This window comes from Gobio gobio (genome assembly GCF_949357685.1).
Source record: "Gobio gobio genome assembly, chromosome: 7".
Classification (NCBI taxonomy): domain Eukaryota; kingdom Metazoa; phylum Chordata; class Actinopteri; order Cypriniformes; family Gobionidae; genus Gobio; species Gobio gobio.
In genome coordinates, this window is record NC_137103.1 from 19320976 (window position 1) to 19339691 (window position 18716).

At 38.7% G+C, this 18716-nt stretch overlaps 1 protein-coding gene across 26 annotated transcripts in view; it reads right to left on the minus strand.

The window, feature by feature from the left end:
* mycbp2 (MYC binding protein 2) overlaps positions 1-18266 on the minus strand; it is a 142465-nt gene extending 124199 nt beyond the window's left edge. For all 26 annotated transcript variants that reach the window (XM_079820961.1, XM_079820952.1, XM_079820950.1 and 23 more), the window contains exons 1-2: positions 17611-18266; positions 779-854 (exon numbers count right to left, since the gene is read on the minus strand). In XM_079820961.1, coding sequence (XP_079677087.1) covers positions 779-854; positions 17611-17885 — 351 coding nt within the window. In that variant the 5' untranslated portion in view covers positions 17886-18266. The remainder of the gene's footprint in view (positions 1-778; positions 855-17610) is intronic.
* Between the last annotated feature and the right edge of the window lie 450 nt (positions 18267-18716).

Below are 18716 nucleotides of genomic sequence, written 5' to 3' on the forward strand. Positions count from 1 at the left end.
CACACATGCTTTGGGTAATGGGAAGACAATACACAATATCCAATACAGGACATTTTGGGTCTCTGCCTATTTTCTGTGCGCTGGTAAACGCTGTAGACATAGCGAGACAAACCCTGCAGCCAGGCACTCCATAGGTGCTCATTGCAGGAGATGGAGGAAGCTGTTGCCATGGAAACATGCAACACATGGGTCGCCATGCAACAACCAATCGTGACCTCGCCACTCCCGCGTTTTCCAGGATGTGTGAGTGTTTACTGGTATCTTCTCAACTGTGATGACTAAAAGCATGAAAATATGTATGTATAAATATGTATTCATATGTGCTGCTGTATTGAGAGCTGTGTCAAAACTACTATTATAAATAAAGAATTGCAAATATGGGAACAGAATCATTGTTATCTGATGTTAAAGATATATTGATGAGAAAGAAGTTTACAGTTTTTGAGATGACATTAATCTTTATGCATTGTGAGAGACTAACAATGAAATCCAGACAGATCCAGCAAAAGTCTATGGAAGCATACATCTTCAAAATTCAAATGCGAATACATTTAGTCATTTAGCAGACGCTTTTATCCAAAGCAACTTACAAATGAGAGCAATAGAAGCAACTAGAACAGTCAAGGGCAACAATATGCAAGTGAATATTGGAAATTATGGAATATGGAAATTATGTACCAAAAAGGGCTTTAAAACAATATAACTTTAGTGTCTGATTGAGTCAGCAAATGTGTAGCAATGAATCTTACAGTAATCAAAGATGGATTCACAATCTTACCTTTGTTCTTGTTTTCACTTTTGATTTGACTTTTTGCCGCCTTTTTAGTTTCTTCTTGCTCAAAGCTTTCTTTCCCCTGGAAAATATTGGCACATGTTAGATCTGGGTTTGCAGTGTCAACTATCATTAATCAATTTAATACAAAGGTCTATCTAGATAATAACAAACAAATGACAGTCTTTTCCACACGGTAGCTTATTCTGGCCAAGAACAGCCAGCTTAAGGAGGATGCCTACTCACACAAAGAACAATATTAAAGAGGTTTTAAAAATCTTCTGTAAAAGAATAGCACAGCCCACACCACAACTGTAACGATAACAGCACAGAGAAACAATATCGCTGGAGTCACTTTCAGAATGATTTTTTGCAGATGTTGAAAGATAAAAGCATTGACAGCCAATCAGAATCGGTGAGAACCCGTGAGAACTTAAAGGGATGTTGAAAACATAAGATATTTTGAAGAGTGTTAGATAACCAGACAATTGACGGCTAATAGCCTTTGACTTCCATAGCATTTTTTTCTGCTATAGAAGTCAATGGCTACCATCAACTCTCTGATTACCAACATTCTTTGATATCTTATTTTGTGTTCAACAGAAGAAAGAAATTCATACAGGTTTGGAGCAACTTGAGGGTGGGTAAATGACAGAATCTTCATTTTTGGGTGAACTATCCTGAACAAAACTGTTGCGCACGGCCGCATGCTTAGGGTACAACAGGGCTAAAGGCACACCGTAAGAAGAAAAATGTGCTTTTCACTACTCCCATGATTGCAGAAAAATATATATGTTTGTTTTGAACATTGATGGAGGAACAGACTTTGTGTGAAAATAAATTATAAATAATTTTTAGAGGTCATCGGCATGAATCGGCACCGATAGTTGATTGGTGAAACAATCGGTTATCGGCAAAAATCCTCACCGATAGTTCTCCCGTGTTGCGTCCGTTGCTGGAGCGGCTGAGACGGGTGCACTGTTATTACACAGTACAAAAGCTCTGAGAAGGGTCTGTTGGCATGATATAGCACAAGAGCGGCCTCTAGAGGCCAAAAAAAACCTCACGTGTGTTGTTTACATTCCCACGCGAGGCTGCGTGCTGAACGGAGAGCACACGCTGCACAGAGACCGCTAACACATCAGATTTTTAAAACATGCCAGCGAAGCGGTATGAATACAGAACACTACAGTACTTGTTGCCAAATCATTATAAAGTAATTAATTTCTTGACAAGATGCTGCATTAACAGGTAAATAACAGCAGTGTGTATGTTTGTCAACGAGACAAACATACACACTGCTGTTATTAACCTGTTAATGATAAAGTAGTGCAGCGTGTTTCTTTTGCTACTTAAATCTACAACATTGAAACAAAACATCAAATATGATCAAATTAGCGCAGAATCAACTTTGCGCTGCTGCCTGCGATCACGTGAAGGATCAGCCCAATTTGTTTGAAAGTGCTGCGGCAATTTTGTGCCATCTAGTGGTTTAGAGGAAAATAAAAACAAAGAAGCCTTTTACCCCGTAGTACCCTATAATAAACTGAACTTTATCGTGCCTTGGTGTGGACGCTTTTTTTAGTTATAGTTCTTGACATGTGAATGGGCCTAAACACATGGAAATTGACCACACAGTTTGTTTTGTTTTTATATGCAGTTCATATATGGAATTATCTGTTACAGTAACAATAAAATAAAACCATGGAATAAATTGGAAAAACATTTTTTCTAAAATAACTACTGCACCGTTGGTCCAAAAATGTGTAGTGCATCAATCCAGTACATTGTAATCAATTTTATTCTCAGATGGAATTTGCAACTTGATAGAAGGTGCGGAAGTTAATCGATTTGGAACTGCTGGTTTTTGAAAAATGTTTGGTAGTGTGCAGGGCTGCAGGCATGTGATCAGCAAATTATAAGCGACTCAAAACAGGGCTCTAAGACTGCGACCAAAATGGTCGCAAATGCGAAATTTTTTTGATAATGTGCGATTTAAAATTTCACACAGTCGCATTCGTGCGAGTACACAATGCTTTTGCGCTTTGGCTGGCGCTGAACCAGAGACGGACGCGTTCAGTGCTTGATGACAACTATTCGGTGTTTTGAGCAACATAAGGTTTATTGAGGGTGAGTAATAAATTACATTATTTTCATTTTTGGGTGAACTAACTCTTTAATATATTAATCAAATTTAAGAATATAAAAGGAAAGCTGAAGCATAGCCTATATTTAATACGATTAGGGGGGAAATGACCTTTATAAAAGGTAAAAATATCATAAATATGAGATTTAAATACGTCACAGCTCATTGAACACTGGTGAGAATATTGCTTCGGAATAATGAGATTTAACTCTGCAGATCACCCTGATAGATAACCATAATTGTAAGTCAGAATGTAAACTGGGCCACAGATGGTAAGCACGATTACATTAACCCAAAACTAACTTAGTTAAAGTGCCACAGTCCATACCGTTTTTTTAATTTATTTATTTTTATATATATTAGAATACAGACATTAAGAAAATAAATTGTTATGCAAGTACTTATACTTTTAATACTTAAAGTGCATTTAAAATCAGGTACTTTTTACTTAAGTAGGGTTGTCATTGTGGTACTTCTACTTTTACTAAAGTAAATGTCTCTAGTTATTTGTACTTTTACTTAAGTACTGAGATTCAGTACTTCCTCCACCACTGATAACACCCATGGCAATATTACTTTTTGTTATATATGTTGTGTGATAATATTTTAGAAATGTTTTCTTTTAAAATGATGCCTGTTGGAAGCAATGTTCAGATTAAAATATTTTGCAAATATCAAGCTTTTAGTCACGTCAATGCCAAACCAGCATATATAAATCAAGAGAACGATTCATCAACATGCAAGATCATTATGACTGATATAAAAAAGGGTGCGACCAACTGAGAAAGTTCGTCACACCAGAGCGACCAGGGGGAAGAATAAGTCTAGAGCCCTGACTCAAACACACAAAGCTTGCAGAGTAGCATTCACTGTGAATCGAAACTGAAACTTTACTCTGAATCAGGCAGAGTCAGAGTATAATGAAGACTTCAGATGCATCAGACATTTTTCTTTTAATTTAAATAAGCATTTTTATGTTTTTAATTTTATTCTTTTCAATAATATTTTTGAAAATGGCACTTCAGTCTTATTTAAAGGAGCCTGATAAAATTTTTCATTTAAAAGGAAAATGTCAGACGGACTTGAGAGGTTTTTGACTGAATTAATATCTGAAGTCTTCATATATTAATTACATCACAATCATTGCGATTTGATGGACGCACTAAGCCATATCACATTCTCACAACTTTGGCTAAATTCATAAAATAATTACAGAAATCATATCCCTGAGTAACCAGGCAGTCAGTTAATTGATTGCCAGCTGTCTGAGGCTGAAACTACTAACCTATTTGGTATTTTTGATTTTGTCAGGTTTTACTAAAATATACTAGTAAAAAGGTCCTATACCACATATCTTAAAAGGTCAGCATATATAGTCATCCCTGTAATGTGTTATTTTAACATGCATTTTTAATAGGCATGGATTTAAGAGCAATAATATCCTACTGTCCAGACCCAGTTCCTTTCCCAGTTTTGTTGATTGCTGCCATGTTAACACCCTGGCAATAAAGCAAAAGTTGGTCTCTTTTGCATCTGTTTAAATTTGCTTAAACTCTGTAAAATGACACTGTTTGTCTAACAAGAGAACTTGCAAATAGTCTAAAATGACGTTTCTCAACTGGTTTGGACATGGGATCTACATTTACATATGATCATTATTAAGCTGCGACTAACATTTTTGAAAATTTGAATCAAGCTAATTTATTTCCAAAAAATGGTTCACACACACACACACACACACATACACGCACACACACGCACGCACGCACGCACGCACGCACGCAAGTACCTTCCCACTTTTTTTAACATGCACATAAATTGTAAGAATATCACTAATCAACAAACAGAGTAAGGTAAGGCAATTGAAGTCCTAAACTAGTTTTTGTTAAAGGCACAATATGTAAGATTTTTGGATTAAAATATCCAAATTCCAGAACAGCGTTATATTTTTATTTGACTTGTGTACTTATATTATCTCAGATGGTTCCAAGAATGCTTAAATCCAGAGAAATAAGCCTTTTTTACCAGGACACGGACCGTGTCCATGCATGGTCTATCAGTGACATCATACCCGTGTTACCCTCGATTTCCGTTTTTATTTTGTAGAAACCATGAAAACTCCAGAGACGCTTTAATATATTATGTTTTATTAGATAAGGGAACAACTGTTTGGATGCATTTATAGACAGAAAACTAATCATTTTTATAGGGCTGGGCGATAAAACGATAACGATATGTATCGCGATAGACACGTAATCGATATCAATAAAAAATGCGTTCGATAAAACGTTCGATAATTCTTTTTCTTCGCCGGAAGAAACCAGAGGTTGCGAAGCAAGTTTTGTTGCATAAACAATGGCACTCACTCTCTGGTAACCAAGCAACGTAGGGAGTGACAGGCTAACAGCCAATCATGTAACTGTATCATGTCTGGTTGCGCCATATCGTTGTCTCGTGTTGGATTCATTCTTCAGTAAACAGAACAGGCGTGTAGTGATAAGTGGAAAATGAGTGCTGCAGCGAGCGAGGAAATTGTTAATAAAACAGGAAAACAAGTCAGCTCACCAGTATGGCATTTTTTGGATTGTATAAGTCTGACTGTAGTCAGACCAATGTCGTCTGCAAGACTGTCATCCCCACCAAGACGGTAATACCACAAACTTGTTTTACCAGCCTTGTTATACTTTCGTCTGGTTCCGCAGTGCGAGCCTACACTGCACGTGCGCGCCTTGTTCATTTGGGGACGTGTTTATACTCGACACTAGGGCTGCAACGACGCGTGAAATGCGTCGACGCGTCGGCGGCACATTATTTACGTTCTAGAATGGAACAGAAGATCTAGAATAATGGCAGCTTCTGCTCCCGGGCATAGTGAAAATGATAATTTATCATATAAAGCCAGACCGCGACATTCAAAAGTGTGGGAGTACTTTAAACAGAAGCCAAATAAAACTGTGCTTTGTTCGCTCTGTAACGCCGGTTTCACACTGCGCGCGGTGGCAGAGCAGAAGCTGTGCGCGTGGAGAGCGGGAGCTTTCACACTGCCAGTCAGTGTTGCCAAGTCCGCGTTTTTTTCCGCGGAATTAGGCTACTTCTACACTGTTGCCGCGGGCTGTGTCTCATGTCCGCGGGTTGAAGCGATCCCAACTATGTGATATTTAGCCCCGGGGATGAGAATTTTAGCAGGCAGCCCTGCAAAAAAAACACACATATTTAATCCCCCGAACGTGATGTTTACCAGAGAACCTCCCCGAAACGCGATTGGGCTTGTTTTGTGCTAGTTTTGAGTAACGAATGGATGGGTTTTGTTGTGAAAACCTGGCAACCCTGCTGCCAGTGTTCGTCTCACGCAGCTGAACCGTGGCGCGTGTATTTCAACAGATGGTCACATTTTCCGGTGTTCTTCTCCGACCCCAGTACGTCTCGTGCTTTTATTTATTATGGGCTGCATATATCTCCTGTTAATGCGACCCGGTTCCCCTCTGTCCCAAACACATATGCATAATAACATGCTGTATATAGGTAGTTTACATGATTAAAGTAACATTAAAGTTAAGATATGCCTCTAGCTTTAATCATTTAAATATGTCTTTGAAATTTGCGCAAAAACTTCTGGCAGCTTTAGTCGTTGTTTATGCACCTGTATCTTCAAAATAGACGACTAGTTATACATTAAAACTATGCTGAAAGCTCCTGTATGTGAACCTTTTGCAGATAAATACAAGTGCATTTTCGTTTACTATTGACACAAATCATTACGTAAATCATACTCAACTATTATAGTAAACAACTTTTCCTAATTACGCCTACTCTGTATACATTTTATGATGAATAGTATCATTATACATGATGTTTAAAAAGCTTCTTGTGTTCATATATTTCATTATAAAATGGCTTAAGTACACTACCCTTCCTGAAATACAATTAATATTGTCATCATTCATTGATTTCATGTTAAAATAATATACAAATTCACTACCCTCTTTGAAATACAATAATCAGTAAAAAAGAATCATAAAATCAATCCGGAAAAATAATCGGTAGATTAGTCGACTAATCGAAAAAATAATCGTTAGATTAGTCGACAGAAAAAATAATCGTTAGTTGTAGCTCTACTCGACACGCTCGCCGTTGTGCTATTCTTGACTTTGGTTGAATCCGAAATCACCCCCTAAACCCTCAATCACTATTCCCTACTTTAGTCCAATGATTCAGTTCACTTGAAGGAGTGAATGAAAACAAGTGAGCGAATTCGGACACACTCGTTATTGCGGTGCAAAGTGGGATAGAATGAGTGCACTCAAGAACGTCCACTATGGTTTCGGACACCACTACAGATGACTGTCCAGTCAAATAGTGCCCTATGTAGGGTCTAGAAGGCGATTTCGGATTCCGCCTTTGAAACTACATGGAGAGGTAATGTTACTCTGCATCAGTGCCTTATGATAAAGCATCTAAACAGTAACAGTTACAAAGAAATAATGGAGGCACTGCACCTTAATGTTAAGCGATAATTGAAATTTGAAATTTTAGACTTGTTTATATTTTAATTAGCTCAACACAGTTAGTCTTATTGTTTAAATCTTGTTTTCTTGATTTACCGCGAGTACCATGTTTTACCATGCCTAATTTCAATCTAGCTTACTGCAGTGTGCAATAAGTGTCTCATAGCAGCCACCGACCGATCCCACAGAGTAACGTTAGTCCATAATTTTCAACACAGTCAAATATATCTAATATGATCAACAGCGCTCCCACAACACTCGGCCCTGCTCTGCTTCATACTACAGTAATGTTAATAATCTCATCCATGAACATGATTTCTGCCTGAGTCCTGTCTGATTCTTTTCCACCAGCTGTGAGGTGAAGACTCCCATTCATCTCCCATGAATCCACGCATCTCGGCGTCATCAAGCTACACCTTTGTTTTGAATAGGCAACCTCTAAAACATGTAGAATGTTGTTGTTGTTGTTGTTGTTATTTCATGGACTACACACTCCGCGACCCAACGGTTGAGAAACACTGGTCTAAGCCCTAGTGGCAAACCCTACACAATGAAACTAAACCTCTCTTGCAGCAACGGCAACAGTGGACGATCACAGTTTCATTTTCAACAAAAGAGCCATCTGAATCTGCTATTATGTAGAACCTTATGTAGGAATTGTGTTGAAGTGCTAGAGCTCGTATACAGCAGTAAACAATGGAAAACAAAACAGAAGCTGATTCTGTGCAGTGAAAAGTGAAAGCACAGTGGCTGCTAAGAGCCTGAAGGTTGGGAGGGGCGTTCAATGGTGCAATTTGCATCAACGCTGGTGACGTCATAAGTGGATGGTGCAAGTGTACACTACAAAGCCGATTTTAAAAGGACTATTAAACATCAAAGAACATTTTGCATAGAGAAGGCAGTAACAATATTCATATTCCCTTTTGCTTAATCTCGCATGACTTTTTTTTATTGACCTAGTCATTCAGCTCTAGACTCTGGAGTTGTATGTGTGAATTTAATTTTTAACCTTTTTTGTTCATATACATAAAAAGCTATTTGGTAAATATAAAATAAATGAGTGATTTATTTAATGAATAAAATCTAGTGAAAAAAATCTAAATCTACTCTTTTATTTGCTAAGGAGTTGAATATAATTGTAGAGTAGGAATGTGAAGTCTTTATGGTAACGGTAAAACGGAATGAAAAGTGCTGTCATTTACTTACATTTTTTGGTAACTGTGAAACTGCTTATAAACTACGGACTAAGAGTGCCACACTTGAGCTTTAACCTTAAAGGGATAGTTCACTCAAAAACGAATTTTGTATGTTTATCTGCTTACCCCCAGGGCATCCAAGATGTAGGTGTCTTTGTTTGTTCAGTAGAACACAAATGAAGATTTTTAACTTCAAACGTTGCAGTGCGATAGTCGTATAATGCATGTCAATGGGGATATTTTAGAGTAAGAGAGCAATGGGAGTAAAAACACAGACATACGAATCCTTATTAAACCATGCGGCTCGTGGCGACACATTGATGTCTTAAGACACGAAACGATCGGTTTCTGCGAGAAACCAAACAGTATTAATGTTATTTTTTTACCTCTTATCAGACGAATGCTATCTAGTATTCCCAGCGCCATAACTTCCGGCGAATAAGATCAAAATACTGGCGTGATCAAAGATATATATACGTAGATGCCTCATTCGACCGATCCGCGCAGGCACTAATGAGGAATCTATGTATATATCTATGATCGCGCTGGTATTTTGACCTTATTCGCCGGGAGTGATGGTGCGGGGACGGCTGATGCAGAGCCATAGAAAAAAATGAACTACATTTTTAAATATGGATATTTTTCTTACACAAACGCATCGATTCGCTTCAGAAGGCCTTTATTAACACCCTGGAGCCGCGTGGAGCACGTTATTTGACGGACAGATGCATTTTTTTATGGACTTCAAAAACAGAGCAACTATTACTGCTATTATAATGCTTGGATTATATTTTTAATATAACTCAGTTTTTATTCGTCTGAAAGAAGAATGTCATATACACCTCGGATGACTTGAGGGTGAGTAAATGATGGGCTAATTTTCATTTTTGGGTGAACTATCCCTTTAATTTCTAAATTTCCATAAAAGTTGTTGATTGGGTGGGAATGTGGGCGGGACCTTAATATCACGGCTCCACTTCGCGCTCACTACTACACAGGCTCGGGCTCCTTATTTGTACCCTGGTGGCTTCACTTACTGCAATGGAAGAGAGTGAAGGCATGTCATCCATTATTTTTAAAGCCTATGCTAGTGCTGGGCAGTATACCGGCTTTTACCGAAATCCAGTGTTTATTTATGTTATATGAATTTTTATTATACCACAATACCGGTGTATTAGGGCTGGGCGGTATATCGAGTTTGTACAATATATCGAATGTTTTTTTTTTTAAATATATAGAATGAGGCAATACCGTTTATATCGATATACAGTAGTTGAGCGCAGTTGATATACGAACGCATCTGAAAAATAGTGGAGTACGCAGAAAGAGCTGATGCAGGGAAAGTGCATGATACAACATGTCCTAAACATGACAGATGCTTTATATTAAAGGCTTCAAAATAACTAGTAAGATATAGTTAACATGCATAGTTTAAAGCAGCTTGACCTGTCAGGTAAAAACTTGCGGCGTTTAATGGGTTTGAAATGTGGTGCTTTCCTCAGTGCATAACTTACATTTCACAGGTATATTCTCCATCTGTAAATGTTAGAAAGTCATGCAAATGTATCCATTTTGCTGTCAGGAGAGGACGAGCCATCTGCAAGTGAATCTCTGCTAAAATTAAAGATTCCGTGATTGAGTGCCCCCGCGTGCATTCGCGCCAAACAGACGGAGCGCAATAGGAACGCAATAATTCTGTATATTTCTAAATATTTGTTGTTGTACAATAAATATGCCATATGTGGAATTTTAAAGTATATTTTTATGAAAGTGACCATCATAATGGGGTAATCAAATATAGGCTAATATGCTTTTGTTTTTATTTTCATTTTTAGTTTAGTGAACTTAAAAATAAAATTATTAATTTTGTTTTTCGATTGTAAACCCCCTTTTTGCACATAATATATTGCATAGCTTACATTACATTCACTGCATTTGTTAATAGCCTTCAATATCAACATTGTTTTTAGGACATCATTGGTCAGGATGTGAAAAAATTATTATTAAAATAAATACACTTTTTTTATCCAAATGGAAAAATGTAGAAAATACAGAGATATGATTTTTTGGCCATATAGTCCAGCCCTACGGTGTATATCGCTAAAACAACCTGCAACGCGTCACTGTTTGAGAGGGGTCCCTTTTCACTGTTGCACTGTAGTGAGAGCAGCTGAGATCGCATTCAAACAACACGCGGCGCGCACAAGAGAACGGTTTCTGCGCGGAGCACCGCAATGAGTTTAACAACGCTCACTACATGGATCATAGATCAGATAGAGACCGGAGTGAGTGGGTTTAAATAAAATTTATGAGCAAATTCAGGGCTCCAGAGTGCGACCAAATGGTCGCATTTTGCGACTAAAATTTGAGAGTGTGCGACTGAATTTTACATCCAGTCGCACATGTGCGACCAGTAAATTTGCCTGCTGTCGGTATTGGAGAAATTAAGAAAATACACTTACTAATTATAATTGATAGACGTTATGTCTGGCAAATTCTATCTTTGCCAGCCGTTTCTATATGAGAGAATATTAAACCATTTGTCCGTGATGCATTTTTGCCATTCGCAATCCAGAAGAGAGAGAAATCGAGCGAGCTCTCTCACGTGGAGCTACAGCGAACACAACACCACAGTCAGCTTAATGAGTGACGATGGCCAAGAACTAAACAAAAGTTTAGTCTGCTTAACCTTTAGGGATGTGCTGTGATATTAATCTAATTTTATTTTCAATTTTGGCTTCCAAGAATTATAAAAAGATGGAATGAGGTAAAACTATTCCTATAGCCGTGTTCGTCGAGCTCATCCTTCCCTTCACAGCTGCGCTGTCATTTCTCCTTAAACCTAAACTAAACGTCAGATTCAGTGATTGTTGTAAACTGCAGTCTCTACTGTTGCTAAACTGCGGGATGTGTTTGATAATAAAGAGCTATTAAATGCACAATAATCCGAGCAAGAGACGCGGTTTCCAACTTCAAGGCGGCTTATGTGTGTGTGTGCTGCGAAATGGACCGGCTTGCACTTTATATTTTAGGCTTCGTGTGCGAAGCCTAAAATATCAAATAAACAACAAATAGCCGGTGTCAAAATGACCGGATTGGAGAGTAGTTATTTTAACAGTTTATATCTTAAATGGGCGTAAATAGTTTGGAGAAATAGGAGAATATGATATTATTAGTTCTACATTCGATCGGTCTTACAGGGGCAGCGTCTAATAAACCTGCTGACGATTGAGCCATTCATTCGAATCGAACAAAAGGCAAATAGAAAATATTCACATCTCTTGGGGGCCACTGTGCTCCTAGTGAAAAAAGTTAGTCTGGAGCCCTGATATTACAGACGAGATGTGCTTGACAATGTCATGCGATATATTGCCCAGCCCTAGATGAAAGTGTTCAAAAAGAACAGATGCACACACTTTAAACATTTCAACATGTTTTAGATTTGAAAATCAACAAACAACAAATAAATCAAGCAGCTCTATCAGGGTTTTTCCTGCATTGAACATTTTTTGGCGGCCGCCAAAACGAATTTTTGTCCCGCCAGAGCCTAATTTGATGAGTTATTGTGATTTATGAATGAAGTAGAATAATGAAGTAGAATAATGCTGCGCTTGTGACTGAGTGACAGAGAGAACGATCCGAGAGCTCCTCCCCCGTGCGCACTCTCTGAGTCTTCAAAATAATCACTGTGTTAGCTTTCTCATATATACATATACATAATATTTCACATATTAATCCAAATCAAAAGGTCGGAAGACCGAAACCATGTTACACGTGGCACATTCGGACAATTTTTTCCTTGAATTACCGCTGGGTGTGAATTGCGCTCTAAAAACGTTGACTCTTCTCTGACCAGCTGACATAACCATATTACTTTCAATAAACGGGAAACAAATTATATTCAGTTATTAAGTGTTTTCTGTGTGTTGACATCTTCCGCGATGTTCTAAGAGACGGTATTCGCATACAACGCGTCTGCTAATGTCCGATTCGTGCCCTAATGATTCCTTTGAACCAAATCATTTTAACGTCTGGTTAAAAGTGTTTCCCAACCGGGGTGCCGTCTGACAAGAGCAGGGGTGCCGTGTAAAAGTGTAAAAATAATTTTCTCTTTGTAAACTTTGTTCAATGCATGCGAGTGCTGCCGTATGTTCGAATATGACCAGTAATTTTTGCCGTCATCACCCGGGCTTAGTGCCAGAAGACGCGAATGAGAAGTCGCACGCGCTGTGAGGAAATGTGTCTCTGTGCTCTTATCCGAAAGCGCGCACACGTCTCACAGCGCGCAAATATTGAGTTCTCTTTCAAGTCTAGCTCTTGAACGGACAAACTCACACAAAAAGTATGTCAACATGTCCATGATGAGTTTTCTAGCAGACATAGTGGGCATATGCCTTAAGTAAACTTTATACAGTCAGAAAGGCGACGCATATCCATGCATTAGGTCTTGAAGGGGCAGTAGCATTAGGTCTTAAAGGGGCAGTAGCCTTTACTGCTGTCTGTTTAATGTCAAACAACAAAAGACATCACTCACTGCTCTTGATTGAATAGCTTTTGTAAGTTTGATAGGATTAATCTTTAATTTATACACTCAAATATGCAATGTTATTTTACATTTGATCAATTTCTGTACCTGAAAACTAATGTTAGACGTACCTGAAAAGCATAGTTTACTTTATTAGTATCTTTGCTTAATAGTATTTATTTGTGCTGCTGCTTGTATTTAAATTATTTGTTCTTATTATTTTCTTTATTTTTATTTGACAGTAGTCCTTTTTTCCCTGAACATAGCAAATACTGAACCGTACCGAAACCGTGATACAAACCGAACCATGAGCAATCTGTACCGTTACACCCCTAGCATAAAGTATGCAAACATTTTCAAAGGGTGCCATGACTGAAAAAAGGTTGGGAAACACTGGGTTAGAACAACTGATATGTCCAACACTGAACTAACGAATCAGTTTATTAATTTACTCATAACGCATGCAACTGAAATGAGAACACAAGTGTGCTTACCCAATTTAGCAAGAGTGGGTAGTAAGAATTATTTTTAATTATCAACAGCATTTCAGCTTATTTCTGTTGACAATGTGTAGTAAAATAAATAGCCTACAATCATTTAGACTGGAGTGAGGTGAAACCAGAACAAAGTTGTTATTAGCTAGCTGATGATATGATTATATACCAAAACAATTATCTGTAAATAGTGTAAAAAATGAGGAACAAAAGAAACAAACATCGATGTAAGAGATCATACATAATGAGATATCAAAATAAGATGATCAAAAGTACTAGCATTTTTTAAATGTATTGTCAGTATTGCGCTCGCAGATCACGTGGGTAGGGTGTGTGTGTGTGTGTGTGTGTGTGTGCGTGAACCACCACCGAAGACCATTTTTGACCCAGGAAAAACCCTGTCTATGCACTTTTTTAAGCTAGATTCTATTCTGTGGGATCTCCTCCCTTACAGCTCTTTGCGCATTACAACCAACCACACGTGTTTCTAATAATCAGAGGCATTCAGATTAGCTGGAGTTTTGTTCAGAGCGCGTTCTCACTGAAATCTGCGCTCAAAACGTGCGATGTATGCAGGAGATTCATTCATCATACAATGATTGACTGTTTTTGTTCTATTTCAGCAGCGAAAATAGTTTCAAAACAAACACAGCAGAACTTATAATGGCTGTCGTCAATAGCAACGCACAATGCATAATAATTTGGTGTAAATATAATCTCTAATATTATCTCTGTAAATATATTCTCAAGCAATATTGTCATCAGTGTTCTATCAGACACCTTTAAATCTAGCATATTTTGTGTATGAGCCCAAACAGTATCCTAGTGAAATAATGCATATCCATATTTCCAATAATTTGACAGTTTATTTTATTAAATATCAAAAACCTAAAAGGTGTGCATATAGGCCTACCTGACACCTAGATGAACACTTTACAGCTGGTTTTATGACTCTTAAGTCATTTTCTTTAAATGCTATTGAAGTTCTTGTATGTAACTTTAGAGACGGTCCCTAAATTCGCGAATCTCGAACGCCAAGCCAGCGTTATGCCAGTCATATCAGATGCACTGTGGTTCTGCTGTGTTTGTTTTGAAACTATTTTCGCTGCTGAAATAGAACAAAAACAGTCAATCACTGTATGATGAATGAATCTCCTGCATACATTGCACGTTTTGAGCGCAGATTTCAGTGAGAACGCGCTCTGAACAAAACTCCAGCTAATCTGAATGCCTCTGATTTTAGAAACACGTGTGGTTGGTTATAATGCGCAATGCGATAATAACAGATGGCTTTTGAGAAGACTATAATAAGTTCAACCGCCAAAGAGTCTAGTGTGAGTGGTGGTAGTAATACCAGACGTAGTTTTGGTATCGAGGTCAAAGTCCACTTGCCTTGCGTTCGTAGTTTTGAAGTGTTTCCCCTATTACAGCGACTCTCTTCTGGCATGTTTTGCAGGGTGACCATCTTCAATTAAGTTTCCCTCAGGACTTTTGTAAAAGCCAAAATATGACCACACCTCAGATTTGGTCCTTTTAGAAGTCTGAACAATCCCCCCCCCGAGTGCTGTCACTGCCTTCTGCCATTTCTTCTCATTCAAAAACAGTGTTGTGCACACCTGACTGACGCTGACTGGACAGGATTTACAGCGAGTTTTCAAAATCGTAATTAATTTTTAAACGATATTATTAACCGTCAGTACATTTTATCGTGGTTTATCGTGAAACCGGTAATCGTTCCATCCCTAACATGTTCTAAACATGAACCAGCACCGTGTGCGCACATATTTAATCACGTCTTCTTCAAATGAAATAAGTGCAAACAAGGACACTTATACAGCCGTACGTCTGATCATGAATGCGATGACACAATGGATTATTCTGATACACAGAAGACAATGATGTAGACCGAAAATTCAAAGAAGAATGGGCAAAAAAGAAACAATGTCTTTATTCTTTCTGTGTCATTTGTTCAGAGACTAGTGATATTATTGATTGTTGTCTACCCACAGCATCATTTTGTGGGCCTTTGCAAACCTGTATTACCTGTATAAATTCTAGTGTGGAGATTTTCTACAATATTCACTTCACTCATCATGACAGTAAAATAGGGCATTCTAAGTCAATCTACTGCAGTATTTCCTCTCTCAATAAGTAGAAAATGTGGTTAACACCCAGTCATGTATGGGAAGGGAAAAATACCCTCATATACTGTGAAACCGGTATAATTTTGAAAAATACTGTGATATAAATGTTTGGTCAACCCGCCCAGCACTAGTCTATGTTATGGACAAGGTCAAAGAATAATAAATATATGAGCAGCAGGGGCAGTGTCTCCTCAAAAATACTGAATGAGAAAATAATCAATATTACAAAAATAAACACGCAAATATTACAAAATGTGACATTAAAATGTGTAAAAGTCACTAGTTTTTAAAAAGTAACACTGTCCAACAACGACACCCGCAGGTGAAGTTATAGCAGAAGGTCGCATCTTTCGTGCCTCCTCTGAGCCCAATGGATTTATAACAGAGCCCCCTAATACACGCTAGTTTAGTGGGGGGTAACTGTGAATTAATGGGGGAAAGTCATGTGAGAGGAGGCAATGCCTCCATCGCACTCTGATTGGATATGATTGTTTTGTCTGAGAAATCCAGCTCATTTCCGTGCGTGTTCTTATCAGCCTTAATGAAGATAATGAAGCCATTATTGGGAAAACTCAACGACTTGTATATCACCGCTTTATGTCACGTCAAAATCAAACTTGAAATGGTCTGAAAACATGATGACTAGTGAGCAATCAGCTTGGGGAAATTAAAGGTACATCTTTCTTTGTGTCCAAGCTTGATGACTTCTGAAAATAAGTTGACTATTAAAAAGAAAAGCTGAACATTAGTTCACAAAAAAATATATATTGTTTAAATTGTTACTGCCTTTCGTTATTGTTTTGGAATACATTTAAAAATGTGTAAAAACACTAACTTGATGAAATGTATGCTTGGTTTTAATAAAAAGAACATTACATAGCGTAAAAATACAAAATAAAATTGCATTTGGTCTCTTTATGTAATGTTTATTTAACCAGGAAAATTACGCTTAACAGGGACGTAAATTTACATTTGATGTAAATATAAAAAAAAAAATGCCTCCTCATTTTAAAACCCAACCGCACACCACTGATGAGCAGAAACAATAATGATTTGTACAGGACGATCAATAATAAGAGACTGCTCTGAGGTAAAGCACGTCAGAGAGCGTGTGCGCGCGCTTCTCTCTACAGCAGGGTGACGTCAGGCAAAACAGAACCCAGCCCTTCCCATAAATGAGACACGGGCGCTGCTCTGAATATATGCAATATGTTTAATGTCGTTCAAGAAGTCACATTATGACAATGAAGAGGCTGGTTATTAACAATAATCCCCTTAAACATGCAATGGATAATATCTAGGCTTCAACCTGAACTGGCACTGTAAGACATTTCAGAAGCCTGACTACACTAGTCAAAATCCAGTCTTAAATGTACACATATTTTGAGGTGACAGGTTTGATTCTTCCTTCTTTGCATAACATGTCATAGTCTATGCATTGCATTTGAAGCCAGTTAAATTATGTCATACATATCAAACTCGTCCTCCACGACTACATTAGTATGGTTGTGCAGAGATATCAAAACAGTATTGTTAAGCGTGACAGCACAGAAGTGACATTTTAAAAAAGTGCACAAATCCTAATCATCACAAACTGGACGTTTCCGTTGACATGAACGAGATTAAATGAGTTTTTTAGCTGCGCTCGCTAATGTGTTATCGCTAAGGAAGTTAGCCGCATGCTAACTGCTAAAACTGCTGCTGCTGCTACTGTTTGGGCTCAAATGAGCTCATGTTTAACCCACTGGGTTTTGTTTACAAACACATCCCTCTGCACGGCATCCCGGCCCATTTATCACCCCGAACCGAACAGGTAAATCAGACCCACCTGCCGAGGTTTAGCCCCTGCTCTTTGTCGTTGATCGCGGTGGTGTATATCCTCCGGTAGCGCTCCGCCAGTGCTCGCCCTGAGAGAAGAAGCTGGTAGCGGCTCCGACAGTCCGAGCGGGCCCCCACAACGGGACAGGAGCCCATCCCTGATCCGATCGATGCGAAGTCGTGTCCAGCTCCGGGAATGACCCTGACACCCAGCCCCATGGAGTGGGATGAGGACAGAATCCCGCTGCCACCGGCACCCGCTGCCGCCGCAGCAGCACACATCATCGTTTAGGGGAACAACGCATATATTAGATTACCAAGTCAATCAACAGAGCTAAAATTCCCGAGCACACCCCATATATCCGCTCCGCAAAACCGCAAAAACGCCCGGCGAATTACATCCGAGTTTCTCCAATTAAAACGACGTTTACGGTTAGCCGCTCTGCTGCGACTGCGAAATACGCTTCAAAAACCAACCGTTATTTCCTCGACTGCAGGCGGTCCAACCGCGTTCAACCGCCCGAAGTGAAACAAGTCAAACACGCGAGCTGACGTCCGTGCTTTGCGTTTATTCCTGCTGTTTTTCTTGACCCCGTAAAGACAGCACCCCTAATAGCGCTGCCATCTTAGCTTCATCATCCTTCCCTGTTCATGTCGCTGACTGTCAAGCATGCTGGGATACATTCCCATCCATAGCACACACATCGGTTGTGATTCAAAACGCAGTGCGCAGACTACCTAGACACCGTTTGGGCGTTCGAACGACGAATCTAAACGCGCCCAGAGTGCTTTCTCGCTAGGGGACTCGATAACATTTGAAACGCGACCGCTGTAGTAATGGAGCGGGCGAGTAGGCTATAACGCAGGTTTAGATGCTTTAACGTTCGTTTCCTCTCTCAGAAGAATGTGAATTTACTGCACTATTACAAAAACACATCCAGAGCGATTTTTCCATGGTGAATCATACATTCAATTTGTATGGCTATTATTTCCTCACAATACCATTAATTTGGTCATTTTAAGCATATTTTATAAGATATTTTATTCGTGGTTGGTTATTGTAGCTATTTACAAATTGTTCTGGAATAGCTACTTGATTCTGATTGGTCAATAGCA